Source organism: Plectropomus leopardus, chromosome 14 (assembly GCF_008729295.1).
Source record: "Plectropomus leopardus isolate mb chromosome 14, YSFRI_Pleo_2.0, whole genome shotgun sequence".
Taxonomy (NCBI): domain Eukaryota; kingdom Metazoa; phylum Chordata; class Actinopteri; order Perciformes; family Serranidae; genus Plectropomus; species Plectropomus leopardus.
The window spans coordinates 26,228,962-26,247,606 of NC_056476.1; the positions used below are offsets into that span (position 1 = coordinate 26,228,962).

The 18,645-nt window shown below is 39.5% G+C and overlaps 2 protein-coding genes across 5 annotated transcripts in view; one reads left to right on the plus strand and one right to left on the minus strand.

Moving 5' to 3' along the window:
* The first annotated feature begins 183 nt into the window (after positions 1-183).
* brms1la (BRMS1 like transcriptional repressor a) lies at positions 184-12,782 on the plus strand. Of its 2 annotated transcripts, XM_042501420.1 has the most exons (10): positions 185-345; positions 1,139-1,297; positions 1,609-1,699; positions 1,808-1,935; positions 2,014-2,093; positions 2,682-2,778; positions 2,945-3,034; positions 3,180-3,244; positions 3,337-3,467; positions 12,766-12,782. In XM_042501420.1, the coding sequence occupies exons 2-9, from the start codon at positions 1,159-1,161 to the stop codon at positions 3,433-3,435; spliced, it is 789 nt and encodes a 262-aa protein (XP_042357354.1). In that variant the 5' UTR covers positions 185-345; positions 1,139-1,158; the 3' UTR covers positions 3,436-3,467; positions 12,766-12,782. The 2 variants fall into 2 exon arrangements, with proteins under 2 accessions (XP_042357353.1, XP_042357354.1); XM_042501419.1 differs by lacking the exon at positions 12,766-12,782 and having other exon boundaries at positions 184-345; positions 3,337-4,340.
* Positions 8,249-18,645, minus strand: part of ctage5 (CTAGE family, member 5) — a 22,613-nt gene continuing 12,216 nt past the window's right edge. For 2 of the 3 annotated variants that reach the window (XM_042501418.1, XM_042501416.1), the window contains 17 exons: positions 18,570-18,641; positions 18,334-18,438; positions 17,943-18,065; positions 17,182-17,370; positions 16,936-17,026; positions 16,756-16,823; positions 16,591-16,661; positions 16,395-16,496; positions 16,178-16,274; positions 15,023-15,090; positions 14,703-14,788; positions 14,466-14,579; positions 12,783-12,914; positions 11,018-11,173; positions 10,770-10,822; positions 9,677-9,854; positions 8,249-9,576 (listed from right to left, as the gene is read on the minus strand). In XM_042501418.1, the coding sequence (XP_042357352.1) occupies positions 9,347-9,576; positions 9,677-9,854; positions 10,770-10,822; positions 11,018-11,173; positions 12,783-12,914; positions 14,466-14,579; positions 14,703-14,788; positions 15,023-15,090; positions 16,178-16,274; positions 16,395-16,496; positions 16,591-16,661; positions 16,756-16,823; positions 16,936-17,026; positions 17,182-17,370; positions 17,943-18,065; positions 18,334-18,438; positions 18,570-18,641 (1,935 nt within the window). In that variant the 3' untranslated portion in view covers positions 8,249-9,346. The remainder of the gene's footprint in view (positions 9,577-9,676; positions 9,855-10,769; positions 10,823-11,017; positions 11,174-12,782; positions 12,915-14,465; positions 14,580-14,702; positions 14,789-15,022; positions 15,091-16,177; positions 16,275-16,394; positions 16,497-16,590; positions 16,662-16,755; positions 16,824-16,935; positions 17,027-17,181; positions 17,371-17,942; positions 18,066-18,333; positions 18,439-18,569; positions 18,642-18,645) is intronic. The other variant, XM_042501417.1, reaches the window with a different exon arrangement.

Consider the following 18,645-nt stretch of genomic DNA (forward strand, 5'->3'; position numbering starts at 1 on the left):
TACGAATGTTACAAACTGCGACATACTTATGAAACAAACTGCGTTTTAAATGTTACAACGGTCAAAGTTTTAAACGCTCTTTAGACAGATCTGCTCGAGCTCTCCAACTCGAGCTACAGCGTTGACTTCTGGGTAATGTAGTTTACCGCTGGCTATTAGCTTTGTAGTGATGTGAAAACTGGCGATACAGAAAACTACAGCTCCCTACACAAATAAAAGCGCCCTCTGAGATTTGTTTTTAGCCTTAGCTGGGGCACACGAGTAAAATTGTAACCGAGGAAAAAAGTTTCAACTTATTTTGCTTTTCTTTAAAGACTCTCGCAAAGTCCTGTACCCCCCTATATCGTGAGTTATGATTTACTTTTAAGCTTTCTTGTTAATATATTTTTGTAACAAGTCGTGCTAATCTTGCTTGCTATCTAACTTGCTAACATGCTAACGCAGTGCTAATATGACGTGTTGTCGTTTGTTATTATTTATCTAGTTTGAAGATTAAAAAAGCAAACAGTTACATTTCATAGTCAACTGAAATCGCTTTGCGTTAGAAACATTTAATTACACGTCTCAAGCATTTCAATAAAGCCGTCTACCAGCCGGGGTTCATTATTGTTTTCAGTGATACTCATTGATGTAACAGTATTTCCCTCAACATTTATTAATGATTTTTCAAAACTGATCTTCCGTAAAAATACAAATAATAATGAATAAAACATCGTTTAGAACAAATAGAATTTAGGTGGCTACTCCACACCACTATCTTAATTTGTTAAATTACCGTGGGGATTTTACTCAGTCAAAAGGATGAAAAACAGAATTGTAGAAATATTTCCGGATTTAGCTGCTCGATCAATCTAAGTGATGAACTGATAATTGAAGAATGGATTTTGTTTTTTGTCTTGATACCGCTCCTACAACCCTTAGATAATTTTTCAGAAATCACATAATCATATCCAGTAAGAGAGTAAATACATGTATTTTGCAAGTCATTGGCAGTTGTTTGTAATTACCTTGAACTACTAAGTCGTTTCTTTTGTCATAACTAAAACTAATAAATAGATTCAAATAAAAGCATATGATACAGCTGCATCTGTTATAGTTAAAATTGCCAAACGAGCATCTTTCTACCTAACACTATCAGCTTGGAGTTGACCTGCTGCCATGCCAGTGCACCGAGATCGGGAGAAGAAGGAGAGCACCGCAGAGGAGATGGAGGTGGAGGAACAGGAGCAAGAGGCATCCAGCTCTGAAGAGGAGGACTCTGACACCTCCTCTGTCTCTGAGGATGGAGACAGCTCTGGTAAGAAAGTCTGAAACAGTAGAAAATGAGTACACCACTCTTGTTCAAACTTTAATATTTGATGTAAAAATAAACATAACTTTACTATAGAAAATGTAGTTGCTGTTAAAGGTTTGACAGGACATTCCCAATTTATTAGTTGTTCATCTTTTTGTGCCCAATTACACAGTTTTAAGTCTGACACATATTCTAGAAGTAATCTGTGCCTAACAAGTTTTGCTTTGGCATAAGCTCCTGATCACCTTCCTTTTATCTAATCTCATCATACCTAAACAAGAGGTGTCCGTGTGTGTGTCATTATCATGTTCCAGAAATGGATGAGGAGGACTGCGAGCGGAGGAGGATGGAGTGTCTCGATGAAATGTCCAACCTTGAGAAGCAGTTCACCGATCTCAAAGACCAGTAAGACTGAAACAATTTTTCATCAAACTTATCTTTTGACTTTGATTTGATAAAGTATCATCAATAGGAAGAAGTTAAGGCTGTAGTTCCACCTGTGTTTGTGTGCAGGCTGTATCGTGAGCGTCTCAGTCAGGTGAACAGCAAGCTGGCAGAGGTTGAGGCCGGTCGGGCAGCAGAATATTTGGAGCCTCTGGCCGTACTGCTGGAGAACATGCAGGTTCGCACCAAGGTGGCAGGTAAATTCGACACACAGACACATTCAGGTAGTCCTACACACTCTGGTCCTATTATTCAATCTATTGTGTGTTTGTCAGGTATCTACAGAGAGCTGTGTCTGGAGTCTGTGAAGAACAAATATGAGTGTGAGATTCAGGCAGCATGCCAGCACTGGGAGGTCAGACACACACGCACACTTTAATTACCCTACAGAGAAGCATTGTTGAGATGATGCATTTTCTTTGAAGTCTTTGGCCCTACAAGCAATGAACCAATGCTTTACCCCACATGTGACCATTTGTATATGAGTCACTCGTCCCGTGGCATGTTAAATTTATGATGAAAAACCTCAGTATTTCTGAAACACATGCATTTTCACTAAAACCTTACTTTTTAAGACTGAGCTGACCATACAACTGGATAACTGAGACTTGGATTATACTGCAAGTGTTTGCAAACAGATGTTTTGATGAAGTTTTGCTGTTAAATTTTCTCAAATTTTGGATTCTTTGTTCACCATTAAGGCATGCATGAAAAAGTTTTCTTCACAAATTTCAGTTTACCACGGAGATGAGTAAGTGATATACAAATGGTTATTTGAGGGGTGAGGTATTCCTTTAAGATTGCAGAATTTAATTTAGTGTTATTTGATTTATGTAGTTAGTGGTGGTGTATGTATGCATTCAAATGTGTGTTAGATTTCATTATTTTTTCCTAATCCTTTGTCTATGCTTTTGTGTGTGTGTGTGTGTGTGTGTGTGTGCAGAGTGAAAAGCTGCTGCTGTTTGACACGGTACAGAGTGAATTGGAGGAGAAAATTCGAAGACTGGAGGAAGACAGACACAGCATAGATATTACATCAGGTGATACACACAGAACATGGTCATTACATTGTGCAGTGCCATGCATGTGCAACCAAATACATGTTTTCAAATTAAGAAGACACTGCACATATCCAGCATAGTATAATATATTCAGTACATGCATGAAATATATTAACCTTTGCGTCTCTCTGTGTCTCTCTTTCAGAGTTGTGGAACGACGAGTTATCGGGGAGGAAAAAGAGGAGAGACGCTTTAAGTCCAGATAAGAAGAGGAGACGACCTTCAGTAGTGTCTGATATCCTTCTAACATTAATACCTCCGTTGCCATTCACATTGATACTATTCAGTATTTATACTATTTCTGTAAATCCCAAATGCTGGTATCTAGCAGGGTTTTTTATATTTAGAAAATGTGTGGCACCATCCTTAACTCTGCTCACGTCCATATATTGTTTACATGCTACCTGACTTGGACATCCTGGAGGACTGGACAGCTATCAGAAAGGTGTGCAAATGTCTGTTGATATTCAGAGCTGTGTCTTTGTCCCTCTTTGCATCTTCTAACAACCATGTGTGTATGTGTATGTTATCCTCCAGGCCGTGGCTACGCTGGGTCCCCACAGAGGGAAGGCTGACTCTGACAGCCCCGTGTTCCCATTCAGACCAGACAGAAACAGACCCATTCTCAACTGCTGAGGAACACGAACACACACACACACACACACACAGAGTTACACATTCGAGAGCTCACTCAGACACACCAACACATACACAACAGATACAGATGTAAACATGATAAGCATAAACATTTTCCCACAATCCACTACACTCCTCAGCTAACAGCGACACCAGTCGGTAAGCTGCCTCTCGTGCCAAAAGGCGCACACAATCAGGACTCACGGGTTTAAAGGGAAAAAAGGAATAGAAGCATTATTTCCACTGACGTGTTAGTTCTGAAAGTTTCCCTATTTGACAAACAGTTATAAGGAAAAATGTGAGACCCAGAGTCCAGTCTATACTGGTTTTTAAATACTGGTATCTGCTGAAATCACTGAAACTCATTCCAGTCTTCATTACAATTCATTTCACTGTGTTAATTTTTTTGGGGGGATTTACTGTGTGCCCCATATTTTTTGCTGTTATCAAGGTGTTAGAACCACTGATGCATCACCGGATGCTAAAACGTAAGAAATCTGGGTTTTATTGACTGATGCTTCAGAATGTTCAGCAGAAATGATGAAAGGGCCACAACACAGAGCATGTGGGTGACACAAGCTGACATCTGTATTTCTCACTTTTATCAGAACACCTTTTAAATTGAAGTCGAGCACTCAAATTGAAACAAAATGAGTCCCGGTATGAAGATGAAACACTGTTGAAACAAATAAAGTTTACGTTCAGATAGTGTATTTTAAAGTTTGAGCTTTGAGAATAAGATAACAACAGTTTTTCTTCAACTTATCACATTTTGGATTTTTAAAAGGACCAGTGTGTAAGATATAGGGGGATTGAGTGGCGTTGTAAGATTGTAGATTGCAACCAGCTGAAACTTTTAGCAAGATTTCTGTCAGTGTTTACTGTTCATGAGGTTTTTACTGGGAGCAGAATTATCCACAGAGGGCTCTTCCCTTCAAAAAAATAATTAACACTGAATATATTAGTTTAATGTTAAAAAATGTGGTGTTTTTCTGACACTTATGGTCACAGAGGGGCTGGTAACTACAGTGGCCAATGCAAAAATGTGAAAAAGGAGAATGTGAATGGCCCTATTTGGCAACTGTGTTTAGTTTGTCTGCTCTGGGCTACTGTAGAAACATGGTGGTGCAACATGGCAGTCATGTAGATATAAACGGCTCATTCTAAGGTAACAAAAACACAACAACTCTTATTTTCAGGTGCTTGAACATTAAAGAAAACATACTTAATATACTGTATTCTATGTCTGCCAGTATATCCCGTTAAATCCTACACACTGGACCTTTATGGTTTGAAATGATTGCCTCCCAGAATCTAATACTCGGGTGCCATTGTCTTTACAAATTGAGGAAGTCCTGCAGTGTTATCTCAACTGAATTTCTTCAGAGTGCTAACATAGCTAAAATGAATGTGATCAAAATCAAGCTCTGCATTTGGCCTTTATTGCAGCCGTATCAGCAGCTGAACATTATTTTTTCAACCTAGTTAACACCCTGAGTAAACTGTTTTAGCTTTGGTAAACATGTTTTACAGTAAGCAAACTTTGTTATCTGACATTTGCACCATTTAACAAACTATTGTCCACAGTGCTGTAGTCAGCAGCAGTTCAAGAGCCTTTGCAAACATTTCAATTTAAGCATTTATTTTAGGAATAGGCTTTTCAGAGGTTTTCCTTTGTGTATTAGGGGACAAGGTCAAGGAGGAGGTTTCACAGCATCCGCATCATTGTATGTGATTGTAAGCATTGAGATTTTTGGTCAACTGTGCCATGAATTATTTTTATTTTTTGTAAGTTTTTTTAATGTGGATCAGTTTAAATGTTTCATACGAGTCTAATAATACTTTTTGTTATGATGTTTTTTGAATAGTTAGGTGGTGATCATATGTACAGTTTTGTTGTTTCAGAGCATTGAGCGCTCCACAGTGCCTACTTTTAATTATATTGTCGCGTTCTTTTGTTTCACTGGTGCATCTGCCGTTTTTTTGGGGGGGGGGGGGGGGATTGGAGATAGTGGTATAACAAAGTCCACTGGCAGTTTAAAAAGTGTCCATAGTCTTTAGTGTCCATTTAAATATAATCTGTAATCCCAATTCAAGGAAGTATTGTATTTCTACTGGACACTGACATTTCAGGCTTTAACCTGCCCTTTTCAAACTGCCTGTGGACTTCCTCATACCACCACCTCTGTTAGTAAGTGGTGATAAGAGCGCAGAAATAACACATTTTCAGTAGATCCTCTTTGAGACCATAGACAGTGTTAATGGGATACCTTGGCATTTCCACTCCTTTTTGTTCCTCAACAAACTTTTCTTTTAATATCATCCTCTATTTTTGTCAACAGAACGGGTTATTTTCATGCAGATCATTACCTAAAATCAATATACTCCCCTCTTGAATTATCACTACATCACTGCAATTGCTAACTGTTATCAATAATGCATTCAGTGTTGTTTACATGCACAAAACACTCTGGTTTTTGACCATATTCCTACAAAGGCAATATTCCTATTCATCTCTTTACATGACAAATAAAAAGGACTATTCCACTAACACTCCCATTTACATGCAGCTGTGATCCACCTTTTAAAGGGTTAACCACCTTGTTTAAAAGGTCAGCATTACGACATTTGCACATATCAGAAAACTTGTTGATATCCACGTCTTTTGTAATGTTTAAAAGCAGGTGTTTCTAATTCTGACCATAAATGGCTTTTTTGGGGGCATGCCTCTCTTCCACATCCTTGCAAACTGTTGCCTACCTGGTTTGTGTATATTGTATCCATGAAAACGCACAGAACCGACTGTTAACAGGCAAAAAGTGTTGCAAACTGCTGCACAATTTGATGCAGAATGCTCCTAAATCCAGAATAATGTCACATATCACATGTCCTAATGGTAAAACGCCTATATCTGAACAGAATACACTGTTTATCTTTCAAATTCAGATGATCATATATGGAATATTAGTGTGCATGTAAAGATAGTCAAAGTAATTACATTAGCAAAATTATTTTTATAATAACTGAGGTACATATATATATATAAGACAAACAACACATGAAGAGTTAAAATATCAAGGTATCCCTTTAAAGTTAGTATTCAACAGGTGTAACAATCCCTTTTTACGTATCTACCTCTTCTCTCTGTCGTTCACTCTTTCAAGTAAAATCCATGTTTGCTTTATTACTAGTTTTTATATGGCTGTGCAGATTTGTCAGGATTTTTTTTTTAAACTATGATGTTTTTTAACTATAATGATGATGATAACTGTACAGACGCAGAAGGAATCAAACTTCCTTTCAATCACACCCCGCCGCCGCTAAATCACAGATACAACCCTCTGTTTACAAAGGACGACGAGCAAACTGCCATTTTATAATATTGATTTTATGAACAGGGTTTTTAAAGATGAAAGTGGTGGGGATGTTAAATATTCAAATCAATATTTTTTGACAGTTGATGTTAAATACTGTGTCAGGTGACTTTCTTGTTGATGATGTGGCTGGGTTTTACTATTAAAAGTTGTTTTATAACTACTTTTATGTGTCTCTGTTAACTATATTTAAATAATAATAATATTTGTTGATATATAACTTTTCAAGCTTAAGCACAAAATGCTTTCCAAGATTAAAAGGTTTACAGCATAAAATAAGTTGTCAGAAACACATGTAGCCCCTCCCCTGCTCTTTGCAAGCTATAACCTTACTCATAAGAATGAAATGTTTAGCAGTTTCCCATTAGTGTTATCAATTTTTTACGGGGCCTAAAGGCAACATATGAAAAGGACGTTGTGGCTTGTAGAGGAACTAATAAGGAGGCCAAACCTGCCTGGATCAAAGAGGACTTAACACCAGATGATATTCTCCTAATAAAAAGACTACTGATCACACTTCAGAGCACTATTATCTTCACAAGACTGCACTGCACATCATTACATCTCCCTAACAACACTGACTACAGCCAGTTTATAAAATCAGCAGATATAAATAATGTAATGGCATATCACTCACCATCTCATTCATGCACTCAAACTGTAGGAAGCACTGGCTGCTACAGCTGGCCTTGTCCACTCTCTCCAGCATAGCTGTCAAACTGAGAAGAAATTATTTGAAAAATTATTGAAATTGTGATATAGTTAAGTGCAATATCCAAATTGCAATTTTCGTATTTTTTTTTTTAAATAAAGGTAAAGTGTCAAAACATACCATTATACATGAAGCATTGTGGTGCAACAGAGATGCCGCGGCTTAAAAATCATATTCCAGACATAAGGGAGCATGCTTGTTTAGTACAAACCCCAACAAACATCACCATCATTTTCATAGATATCAACATTATTCCTGAAAATGAAATGCAAAATTACCAGTCCTGGTAAAACGGCATCTTGCATCCCGTGCATGTCAACATAGTCGCAATTATAATTTAGAGGTTATAAATCTAAAATTCAACAAAATTGAAACTGCACAGCAGCTAATTTTTTTTTCTGAATGTTTTGTTCACTGTCAAATGTAAGTTCTATAAATGTTTACAAGTACACATTAGAAGAGTTTGGTCAGGTATTTAGAAATCATTAAATAAACTGTGCTGACAATCAACATTATAATACATTAATGTACATTTTGTGATCATATAATTACCATATTTTAAATATTGCCATTGCATGTCATATGTGCTGCACTATAGAAAACCGACTATTCAAACCTCACTTCCAATGACATTGCAATGCTCTGTCGCCCCTGCTGGCCACTGATAAATCTGCTCCACACAAAACATACGGATCATTCATACATTCGGAATATAAAGGAAACATTGACAATTTGACACTCTTTATTTATCTGTTAATAATCACTTTTTACAAAATTCACATGGGTGTCATCTTTCTGGCTCTGATGGTCACCTCTCTTCCAGTCAGTCCATTTAATTCATCATTCTGTGACTATCAGGAGTCACAGCTTACTTCCACAAAATACAAGCAGCTACTAGAAGAGGCCACTTTTTCCAAGCCTGGGCCGTTTGCAAGTCACTGTAACATTATCAGAAACACTGTTTACTTGCTGCTGTTTGAAAAAATAGCTTTGCTGATGAAGTCTTCAAAATCCCACAGAGAAGCCATCAGTTATACACTTAAAATATATTTCAAGTTTTATTTGACCTCTGGGGAATATTTTGAATTGATATAAGACCTGATGTGATCTGATTGAGGTGTAGTTGAATTCAGGTTAACAAAAACCCAGATGGTTAATACATTTTCTTTTAAATTACGCTAAAATGGCAAGAAAGTTGGTGCAATAAAATATATCATATTAGGCCTAAAAGGACGCATTTCTTCCCTGATAGCCCGCGATCATTCAGATTTCTCTTTCTGCGCCATCGCGATGAAATGCTGACTGATGCCATACGTAAAAACACTCGGTTCTCTGCCACATACCACACCTACAGCATTCCTACATGCACACATTTCAACCAAAGGGGCATTAAAAACCTCTCTGGTATTATCAAGCAAACAAGCGACTGTTTCTGATTCAACATTCCCCCTGACAGACGCACAGATTAAGCTGCCTGTGGAATTACACAACACGACATTACCTCTGTCACCGTGACTCCACGACAACAGGAAGTACTTTGCAGGGAATAGGTCTGGATGAAGATAGAGCAGAGAAACAAGGCAAGTGACAGGGAGGAAGAGAGGATGTGAACAGAGCAGAAAGACCAGGCAGAAGCAGACAGACAGCAACAAAAAGGCCGTATAAAGGCTGATGGTTTCCCCTGTGCTCATCATTAAATACCTCCTCCTGGTTTAATGTGTAGATGTTTACGATAACAGAACGACGGATAGATCCATCTCCCGCTGTGTCAAATTTGAACCAGAAACGTGTCACCCTACAGCTCGAGTGGAAAACCTGCTCAGACTCAAATGGCGTCCTCAGGTGAAGGTGTGTGCTCCTCTGGCGACTGGCTGTGTGGTGGAGAGGGGAGGGACTGCTGAGGAGGGAGGGGACCCATGGAAGGATGTGGGTGGCCGTCAGGCATAGGGGGCCGCGTTGGGGGAGCGTAGTGAGGATGAGGAGCAGGACGAAGAGGAGGTCCACCAGGAGGGAAACGAGGAGGGAACATCATCGCTGGAGGTGGAGGGGCCCACACTGCAGGAGGAGGAAATGGAAACAGAGCGTGAGGTTAACTCATGACATCTAGTGATAATATGGTACTCATTAAGTTGTGAAGATAGCTGTGGCTGCTTACTTGGCATTATGGGAGGGCCCCCAGGTCCCCTGGGAGGGTAGAAATCAGGAGGTGGTGGTCCATACGGGGCTCTGCGAGGAAATGGACCATCCATGGGGCCCATTGGGGGTCCAGGAGGGGGTGGGCCCCCCATCCTTAGATCAGCTTCAGGGGGAGTCCTTCTCTCACCAGGACCAGACTGGTGACACAGTAGGTTTACATGGTGTTTGAAAAAAATCTAATTATTTTGTTAGTCTGACTAAAACTGGACTTTTAAAATGCACATAAACATGTAAGTCCGACTGAAAGCCGACTAAATTGAATTCCTCCAAATCAGACTAAGACAGCCAGATAATTCGATTGGAAGTCGAGCTATTCCATCATGCAAACACCTTAGTTTGGCTGTAACTGGACTAGATGATCTGTTTGTGCTCCTAGTCCCTGCGCCGGCCTCCCTCTGTGGTTATGAATAGGGAATGTTCGTCACAAGGTGGAAAGGGGTGCTGCAAAACGGGTCAGGCATTTTTTTTTTTTTTTTTTAAATGTAAGCACTGAAGAGAGACTTGTGGCTGGGTTAAGGGACATACAACTTATTAAAAGTACTTAAAACTTATCCTAAATAAAAAATTCACACCCCAGCCGGCCGCCTCTTCGGATAAATAAAGTACAGTCCCACCACACCAACACAGAAGCTGCAAAACATACTTATGTCACCAAAAAAAAAAAACCCAATATCAGTATAAGTGTACACTTTATCTTCCACAACAGCTGATGGAGGCAGCGGTAGAGCAGCAGCCCCAACGTTCAGTGGAGAAAAATGACTGAATCAATGTTTTTCCTCAATGGAATCTGGTGTTTTTGATATGACTGCTTTAAATCCCTGTTGGTAAGGGCTGTCTTACAGAAGGGTATAGGGATAAAAATATTCTAAATAAAGCATAGGCTACACTAAACTGATATAGTCCATTTACTAAATGGCCTACTCCAGCTATAATCGTAGCTCCGCTTAACTGTGCATGTAAACGCACTAACAGATACAGAAATGTTACAGAGGCTGGACCAAAGACCCAAACATTAACAAAATCCCTCTCAAACGCACACAAATATCTCTTACCTCTCTGTGCTCCAGATCACCAGGACCATGACTGTTTTCTCTGTATGAGCCATCTGCATCAAAATGAAGAAATGAATAGAGGAAATGAAAAATCATGATCTATATTGGTCATGTGTGATATTCACTTAAGTTTGAAATCTCCTGATCCATTTCAACATGTTCACATTCAAGTTCACCTGTTTACAAAAGAGTTAAAGACAGTACAGATGTGAATAGGACAAGCTGACATGTAGATCGCAGTGACTCACCTGCTAAGTCTGCAGGGTATGGGGGTCCCAGGGGAAGACCCCTTGGGTGAAGAGGGCCAGGCGGGAGGGAGCCAGGAGGAGGCAAAAGGCCCAGAGCTCCAGGAGGAGGTGGAGGTCTCCTGTACATTGGACCTCCTGGCTCTGAGAACATATATCCTGAGAGAAAGACACACAATGGGAGAGAAAGATAACACCAAGACGTGTGAAAAGATATCAAGATTATATATCAAGATTTGCAGAGCTGTAAACAAGACAAACAACACTATAGTCTGTAGTGATATGTTTGTGTTTATGGAGGTTGTTCCATTTACAAATAATGTAAGAGTGATAGTGCGGCTACTGAAAGTTACTGTAAGTGTTTGAGTGAGTTTGATGCATGAGCTTAACAATAAGAAATATGAGGAAAACTTTTATTTCTTAAATTGTGTTTTCAGGTGGACTTTCCTTCCCATTCTCATATGATAAATGATCTGAAATACACACTTCCATCAAAGCTTCCTAGACAACTGTAGTTTCCAGCATCAAAACTCAAAATGCATTAAACACACTTCACATGCACATGCACTTGGCATGCACATGCACACTTTATGACTCTGACTTGACAAACACGGGTGCAACTACCATTCCTAGAGGACTACTTTGCTAATTATACCCATGTCTTTGTCACCATGGTGCGGTCGATTCCCCACCAGTGCCGCGAGCGAAAAATCTGCCGCATGATGCAAAAAGTGTCATTTTTCATCATTGAAGACACATTTTCCATCATCTGGCGGATGGGCGGGGAGCTGCGGGAGCTGGTAACACGGGGGGCACCTTCACATTTTTTATCTGCAGACACTTCACACACCACAGTGACACTGAAATTGTTGGAAATTGGTACAGCAGCCCTTTGACAAATGCTGATTCCTTTTCAATTAATGTTATAACGCGGACCGCATGCAATTTGTGTCCACAGAATACCGACGACATCCCCAGCAGACATTCTGCAGATTTAGAAAAAATAAAATAAAATAATTAAATAAATACTGACTATGAAACTACAATTAAAAGAAATTCTACAGAATCCAACAGTTTTCATTCTGGATCGGCACTAAAAACTGTTTAAAAAAAAAGTGCGAATCATGTTTGGGTCTGGTTATAAGCTGCCCCTGTGCATTGACTGTTGTATGTCAGAATTTGACCTTTGGAAAAAGGCCTTTTGAGTTCCCAAACAGTGTGACAATACCACAATTCCTTCAGAATAAATATAAAATATCAGTCCTGAACATCAGTGTCTAAGTGGTTCCACACAGTCAGGCTGAGTTTTCCACACGGATAATGACTATGACAAATGGTCGATGACACAGCAGAAATCCAGCGGTGCAACATGCAAATATCCCCCTGTGAGAGTGAGGACACAAAAATAAAGGTTCCCTGCTGCACTCTGAAGGCTGATTCTCACTTTGATATGCAAGAGCAGGTTTCATCTTTGCAATCACCAGTCAGTGCTAGGACTGTCAGCAAAGCATTTTTTGCTCGCCTTTAGCTGACTAGAATTTCCCATCTTGAAGGAGTTTTAACTTTCGGCCACTTACCTGCTTGGTTTTGGGTCAAACTAACGAAACACACTAGTTTCTCTTCAATAGGATCTAAACTGTGATCCTCAGAGGTGGGACAGGGCTGGTCAGGTTGTGTCAGGCCTCTCTAACTTTACAGGTGGACCCACCTGACTTTATTGATTCACTCTATGTCTTTCTCTTTGTCTCTCGCACACACACACACACACCTGGGGGTCCTAGTGGCCCTGGGGGCCCAGGGGGTCCTGGTGGGGGCCCCCTGCGATCTCTCTCCCATGTAGGAGAGATTGAGCCACTGTCTGAATGAGGACCTCCACTCCGCTCCATCTCTCCTTGGCCACCTGGGAAATGGACCGGAGGAGAGAGACAGTACGAGGGACAGGAGGGAGCAAAGAAGACATAATTGAAGATGATGGTGAGCGTGACAAAGAGGGAGAAAGAGGGGAAAGGAGGGAAGAAGGAGAACCAATCGGCCGCAGACAAAATATCAGACAATTGAGGCAGAATGAGTGAGATTGAAAGACAGAGACAAAGAGAAAGTGTCGTGTCAATAACAATGACCTGTTGAGGTTCTCCCAGTGACTTCCCAGAGTGCTATCAGCATGCCAGCATACAGAGCATGCTACTACACATTTTCTGAGCATCTACAGTTGTTCATGCTACAGCCAGCTGGTCATCTCCAACATGCTGCAAGTGTTTCTTGTGATGACTTTGTGAGACTGAATTGGCAAATGAACTATATCTAAAGTAAGGTGAATGTTTTGTATTTTCAAACATCAAAACCTAATGATACAGAAAATGTTTTATAAATACTAACAGAGGACACAACTGTACTTAAAGGGATACTTGACCCCCCTAATGACCATTTGTATATCAATTACTCACTCCGTTTTACCTTGATTTTGTGAGGGAAACTTAAGTTTTCTCGCATACCTCTGATAAACAACGAATACAAAAACTGAGATATTTCTTGACCTATGTTTCAAAACAGCAAATCATATCAAAACATTCTTTAACAAACTCTCACACAACTCATGCAGTATGATCCAAGTATCATTTATCCAGTCGTATGCGCTGTACTTTTCAGACACATGCATTTTCTACTAAATCTAATTGTTTAAAACTGAACTCACACTGAAAGTTATCTGTGCTCTCTTCAAAGCCAGACTCAGTTGACAGGAAGAGTTATTTAACCACGATGAACACGGGAGCTGCTGGTCTACCACTGTGTTTGTGTTACTGCGTGACGGCTGAATCCAAATTGGCCCTTAAAAACACCAAAGTCACAAAATAACTTGAACAAACTAAGTAACTGAGGTAGTGGTAGAAAAGCAGCTCCTGTGTTTAAGGCAAAATATCTGTTTTTGTAAGTGGAGTCTGGCTTTAATGTTAAGTTTAACTTTAAATTCAGTATTAAATAAAGTTATTGGAAAAATACATGTGTTTGGGAAGTACTGAGCATATGACTGGATAACTGAGACTAGAATTATACAACGTGAGTTGTGTTAGTTTATAAATGCAAGTTTTGATATAGATATGCTGTTGTTAAACTTGGACCCCTGTGATTTCAATTCATCAAGATTTTTTTCTGTATTTTGATTCTTTGTTCAGCAGAGGCATGCGAGAAAAACAAAATTTTCTTCGCAAATTCAACGAAACACAGGTTGAGTTAGTGATATGACAGTATTCCTTCAAGATAACTTCACTTGCCACTACAACAAGTATTTAATGGAAATGAGAACAACTATATTTATGTTTGCAGGGTTTATATTTTTGCAGTGTTTATATTTTTGTGCATCATTCTAGGAGGTCTAATCTGGTTTGGTGTCCTCTGGTCTGGATACTTTCTTTTTATATGTGAATTGAGTCTCTCTGTGTGCATGTGTGTATACCTCTAGGAGACAGTCTTGCAGGTGGTCCATCCATTAATGTAGGAGGAGACAGAAAAGGTCTGGTTTCAGATGCAGGTCGACCCAGAGGAGACGGACCGTATGGTGACCTTTCAGCTAGAGGTGAACATTAGTTTGGTGAGTTGAAGTCAGGGACAGCTGTTTGCATCCGGGCATTTAGCCACAGAATATAATGTGAGCTCAATGCAGCATGTGCGGTTTATATATGAGCATGCTAACCTCTGAAAGGAAGTGGTCTAGCCAGGCTGTTCAAGGCATAGGGATCTTTGTCGAGGGCGTCAAGTTTAAACTGTGTGTCTGTGAGCCTGTGAACAAACACACCTAAAGTCAACAAATGACAAACATTTTCTGGAGCTGATGTGTGATGCTTACAGTACATAAAAGAAAAAAAAACAGATGAAAAAGTCTCAAACAATCTATGTAATTCAGGATAATCTTTAACCATAGTTATGAGCCAGGAACATGAATATGCTATGAAGAGGCAATTTTGAGTACACCTTGACCATTTGTTAATTTAAGTTCAGTTAGTATATGCTTACTTCTGTCTGAAGAGGGCGTTCTCTCTCCTGATGTCTGCTAGCTCTCTGTCAGCTGCTCGTGCTGCCAGCTGGAAAATCGAGCCAACATCAGTAACATAACATGTCATATGGACATAAATACAGATACAGTCAAGATCAGTGTACAACATCAAGTCACTTCAATACAGCGCTCATAACATTCGATATTTAAGCCCTATTTGAACACGACTAGTATTATCTAGGAACCTCTAGTAGGGATATATTGATATTGGATATTATTGAGTTTGCGTTAAAAAAAACATTCACAAAGAGTTGATCGTGATACGTTTTCATTATCTGGACAATTGTGAATATTGTGTCATGCAACACCCAAAGACACTGCTGCCAAACCAACAAGAAAAAAGACTCTGATAAAACAGACTTCAGAAGCGCCAACCTGATAATTGTGAATGATCTTAATCAAGCATTGGGATAGCTGATTTAGAAAAATGATGCCATTTAAAATAGTTGAAAAGCCTGGCTTTTTAAGATTGTTTTTCACTAAAAGAGATGTTCATTAAAAAAATGGGTTTTTTTATACATACATTCATATTTATACATATATATGTGTATAAATATTTGCTTCTTAACAAAATGTAAGGTAACGTGATCCCTGTATGTTTTAGTGCCATTTTAAAAGTTTATTTTAAAGATTATTGGGCTAATATTGTGAATCGCAATCATTTTGGCGATTATTTGTGACATGAAATGTTCATATCATCCCATGCCTAACATCTATTAATTTGTTATAATCACTGAGGTCATCTGCGATCTTTATCTTGTGAGAATCTGCAATATCCACAGTTTATCATGTAAAAATGACTTTGATAATTACCAATGATATTTCACCAAATAACCTAGAGATTTGAAGCTTTTTGTTATTTTTGCAAAAGTATTTGTTTTCTTTGCATCATTTTATGCCTCTTTTCCACCCATGAATTGTGGGGGTTGCATTGGCCATTATGAAACAAAGATTTACAACAATTTGGTTGAAAATCCAGGAAGGGGGGTAAATGTGTGCAGCAGTGACAGACAGGAAATGTAGAAACAAACCATCACTGCCACACCAACTGACATCTATTTGTCTTTACACAAAATATTCTGGAACTTGCATGTTTTTGGGGACATCTTACTCACCCAGTTATTGTGAGCCTTCTTCTCATGCGCAGATATTTGAGTCTGATAAGACTGTTTGGTTTTCTCCAATTCTTCTTCCATCTCTCCGGCTCGCTGTCTGAAGAAAAAGTGGCATACAGGTGAGACTCTACAGGTGTTTCTGTGCATGGGCGGCTCACAAATGTCCCCTGCAAAATGCACAATTATACATTTGGTGATACTTTGAGAAAGCAGCTACCTGTAGTTGCTGAGTTCCTCCATGGCCATCGCAATGTTTTTATCTGCCTTATTTAACTTCTCTTCCTTCTGCATGCGCTCCTTCTCCTCCACTGTAAGCAGCCTGCAAACACACAAACTCATTAGCACCCTGTGCAATTACTAGAGCTCACATTTGCCCTTCCAATATATCCATACATTTATCACTGTGTCTATACCTGTGTAGCTTGAGCTCATTCTCCTGGTACATTTCTGTCATGATCTGGAGTTTCTGTTGTAATCTTTGGACCTTAAAACAAGAGGAAAATAAATGAATCCTAAAGCACATAAATGTAAGGAATACAATACAATCTTACACCAACACATAATTAAGGTTTAGCTACCTGATCAGCGTACTGCTCAGTGTCTGACTGCAGAGATAATTTCTCATTATCCAGCTCCTTAATGCTCTCTAGATTAAAATCAAACACACGATCAGATGTTTATATGTTGCACAGATTACACATTATTATATAACCTCTGACGTCTTAATACCAAACCACATCAGTGCACAGTTGACTCACCTTGCAGGTCTTCCTTAGCTTTGACTTCATCATTCAGTTTTGCAAATATTCTATCCTTGTCTTCATCTACTGATTTGAGGTCTGCATTTAGCTACACACAAATACAGACACAACATATTAGTAGGCATTCAGTGAACTGTGTAGGTGTGTTTAGTAGGAATGAGTGATTTTTTAGCTCTCTACATAGTATCCAAGCATTTCAAAGTCATTTACACTGTGTGTCCGTGTCCATTTCGGGTCAAATACCTTAGCAGCATAGATAAGTTTCTGGACTTTCTGGAGATGGCCTTGTGTGTCTGTTATGTCTCCTCTTCCATTCGCATCTCCTCTCACTGCTGAGCCATTGGATGTCTCCTTCTCTCCTCCTTCCTCCCCCTCCTCTTCCTCCAGGTCTGAATCCCAAGCTTTCATCCTCAGCAGCCGGTCTGTCAAGGACTGGAAGCATACACATATTTGGTGTCAAATTTATTTCATGCACCACAAAGTAATAGAACTGAATCCTTTGACTTACGTCAATCTTTTAATCAGCTTGCCATCTTCTTTCTTTAAAAAACTTAAGGTGTATTACACAGTTACTAGGGATGTAAATCATGTTTTATGATACAATATTATATCGGCTCTTTGGACAACGATGCAACATCTGCTGATATGACAACATCTGTCACCATATGATTTTGATTCGGTTCAATTCAGGGGCCTCTGCATATGAGAGTGAATCAGAAAATATCCCAACTGTCTTTTTCTTTGCTGCTTACAAATGTGTGCCTGGAGCTGGGCTCATAGCACTGTTTGAATGTTTAGGAAAGAGGTGCTATTGAATAGAAATGGTGACATGAAAGTGCCAAAGAAATTTCAAAATAAAGGCACACATATCAATTTGTTCACTTTGTTTTGATAATAATGGATTGTTCACTAATCATCGATAAATCAATCCAGCTTTGTGTATTGTTACACTTCCAGCAGTAACTGGTAACAATATACTACTATCAATGCTACAACCAACACACCATTATCCGCTCATCCTTGTTGGCCACATCCTGCAGCATCCCGCTGTGGGCAGCTTCACACCTGCTCATCTCTGCTTCCAGCTCACTCACTCTTTCTGCCCATCCCTCCACCTGCTGCCTCAACTGCAGACACAAAGAGACAGAACAGGGGGGACAGAGATGGAGAGGGAGAGACAAAAAATGCCAAGACAAGATCAGATTTTCAATACTTTTGTGTGCAGTTCATATAGAAAACAGTTTATCTAATACAGTATGTGACTGGATGGACTGTGTGGAATAAACTGACTAAAAGGCAGTTTCAGGCTTTCATTTCAACCACGCAAAAGCAAAACCACCTCACTTGCTACCATGCATTGTAACTGTATGTATCTGTGTGTGTACAGCATCCTACCTGAGCGTTGCTCTCCTGCAGCAGTGTGTTCTCCTCTCCAGCTGTTTCTAGATTCCTCTGCAGTCTGTCACTGTTCATATTGTACACTTTCAGTGTGGTTTGTGCCTGGAGACAAACAGGCAACAATGATGTTATGTGAAACTCGGAGGGACAGAGCAGAGGAGGGAAATATGAGACAGCAAAGAGGAGCGGATAGAAGTGTGAGGGTACAGCGATGTGAGGTTATGTAACGGTACCTGCTCTTCCTGTGACTGGAGGTCTTTGATCTCTTCTTCAAACGTTGTCATGCTCTCTTCAAGCACTGCTATCTGT

What these genes read in the sequence shown, in the direction of transcription:
- brms1la (XM_042501419.1), top strand. Translation starts at nt 1,159, where the DNA reads ATGCCAGTGCACCGAGATCGGGAGAAGAAGGAGAGCACCGCAGAGGAG. An exon ending in ACGACCTTCAGTAGTGTCTG is followed by an intron (nt 3,035 to 3,179) that starts ATATCCTTCTAA and finishes AACTCTGCTCAC; the next exon opens with GTCCATATATTGTTTACATG. An exon ending in ACTGGACAGCTATCAGAAAG is followed by an intron (nt 3,245 to 3,336) that starts GTGTGCAAATGT and finishes GTTATCCTCCAG; the next exon opens with GCCGTGGCTACGCTGGGTCC.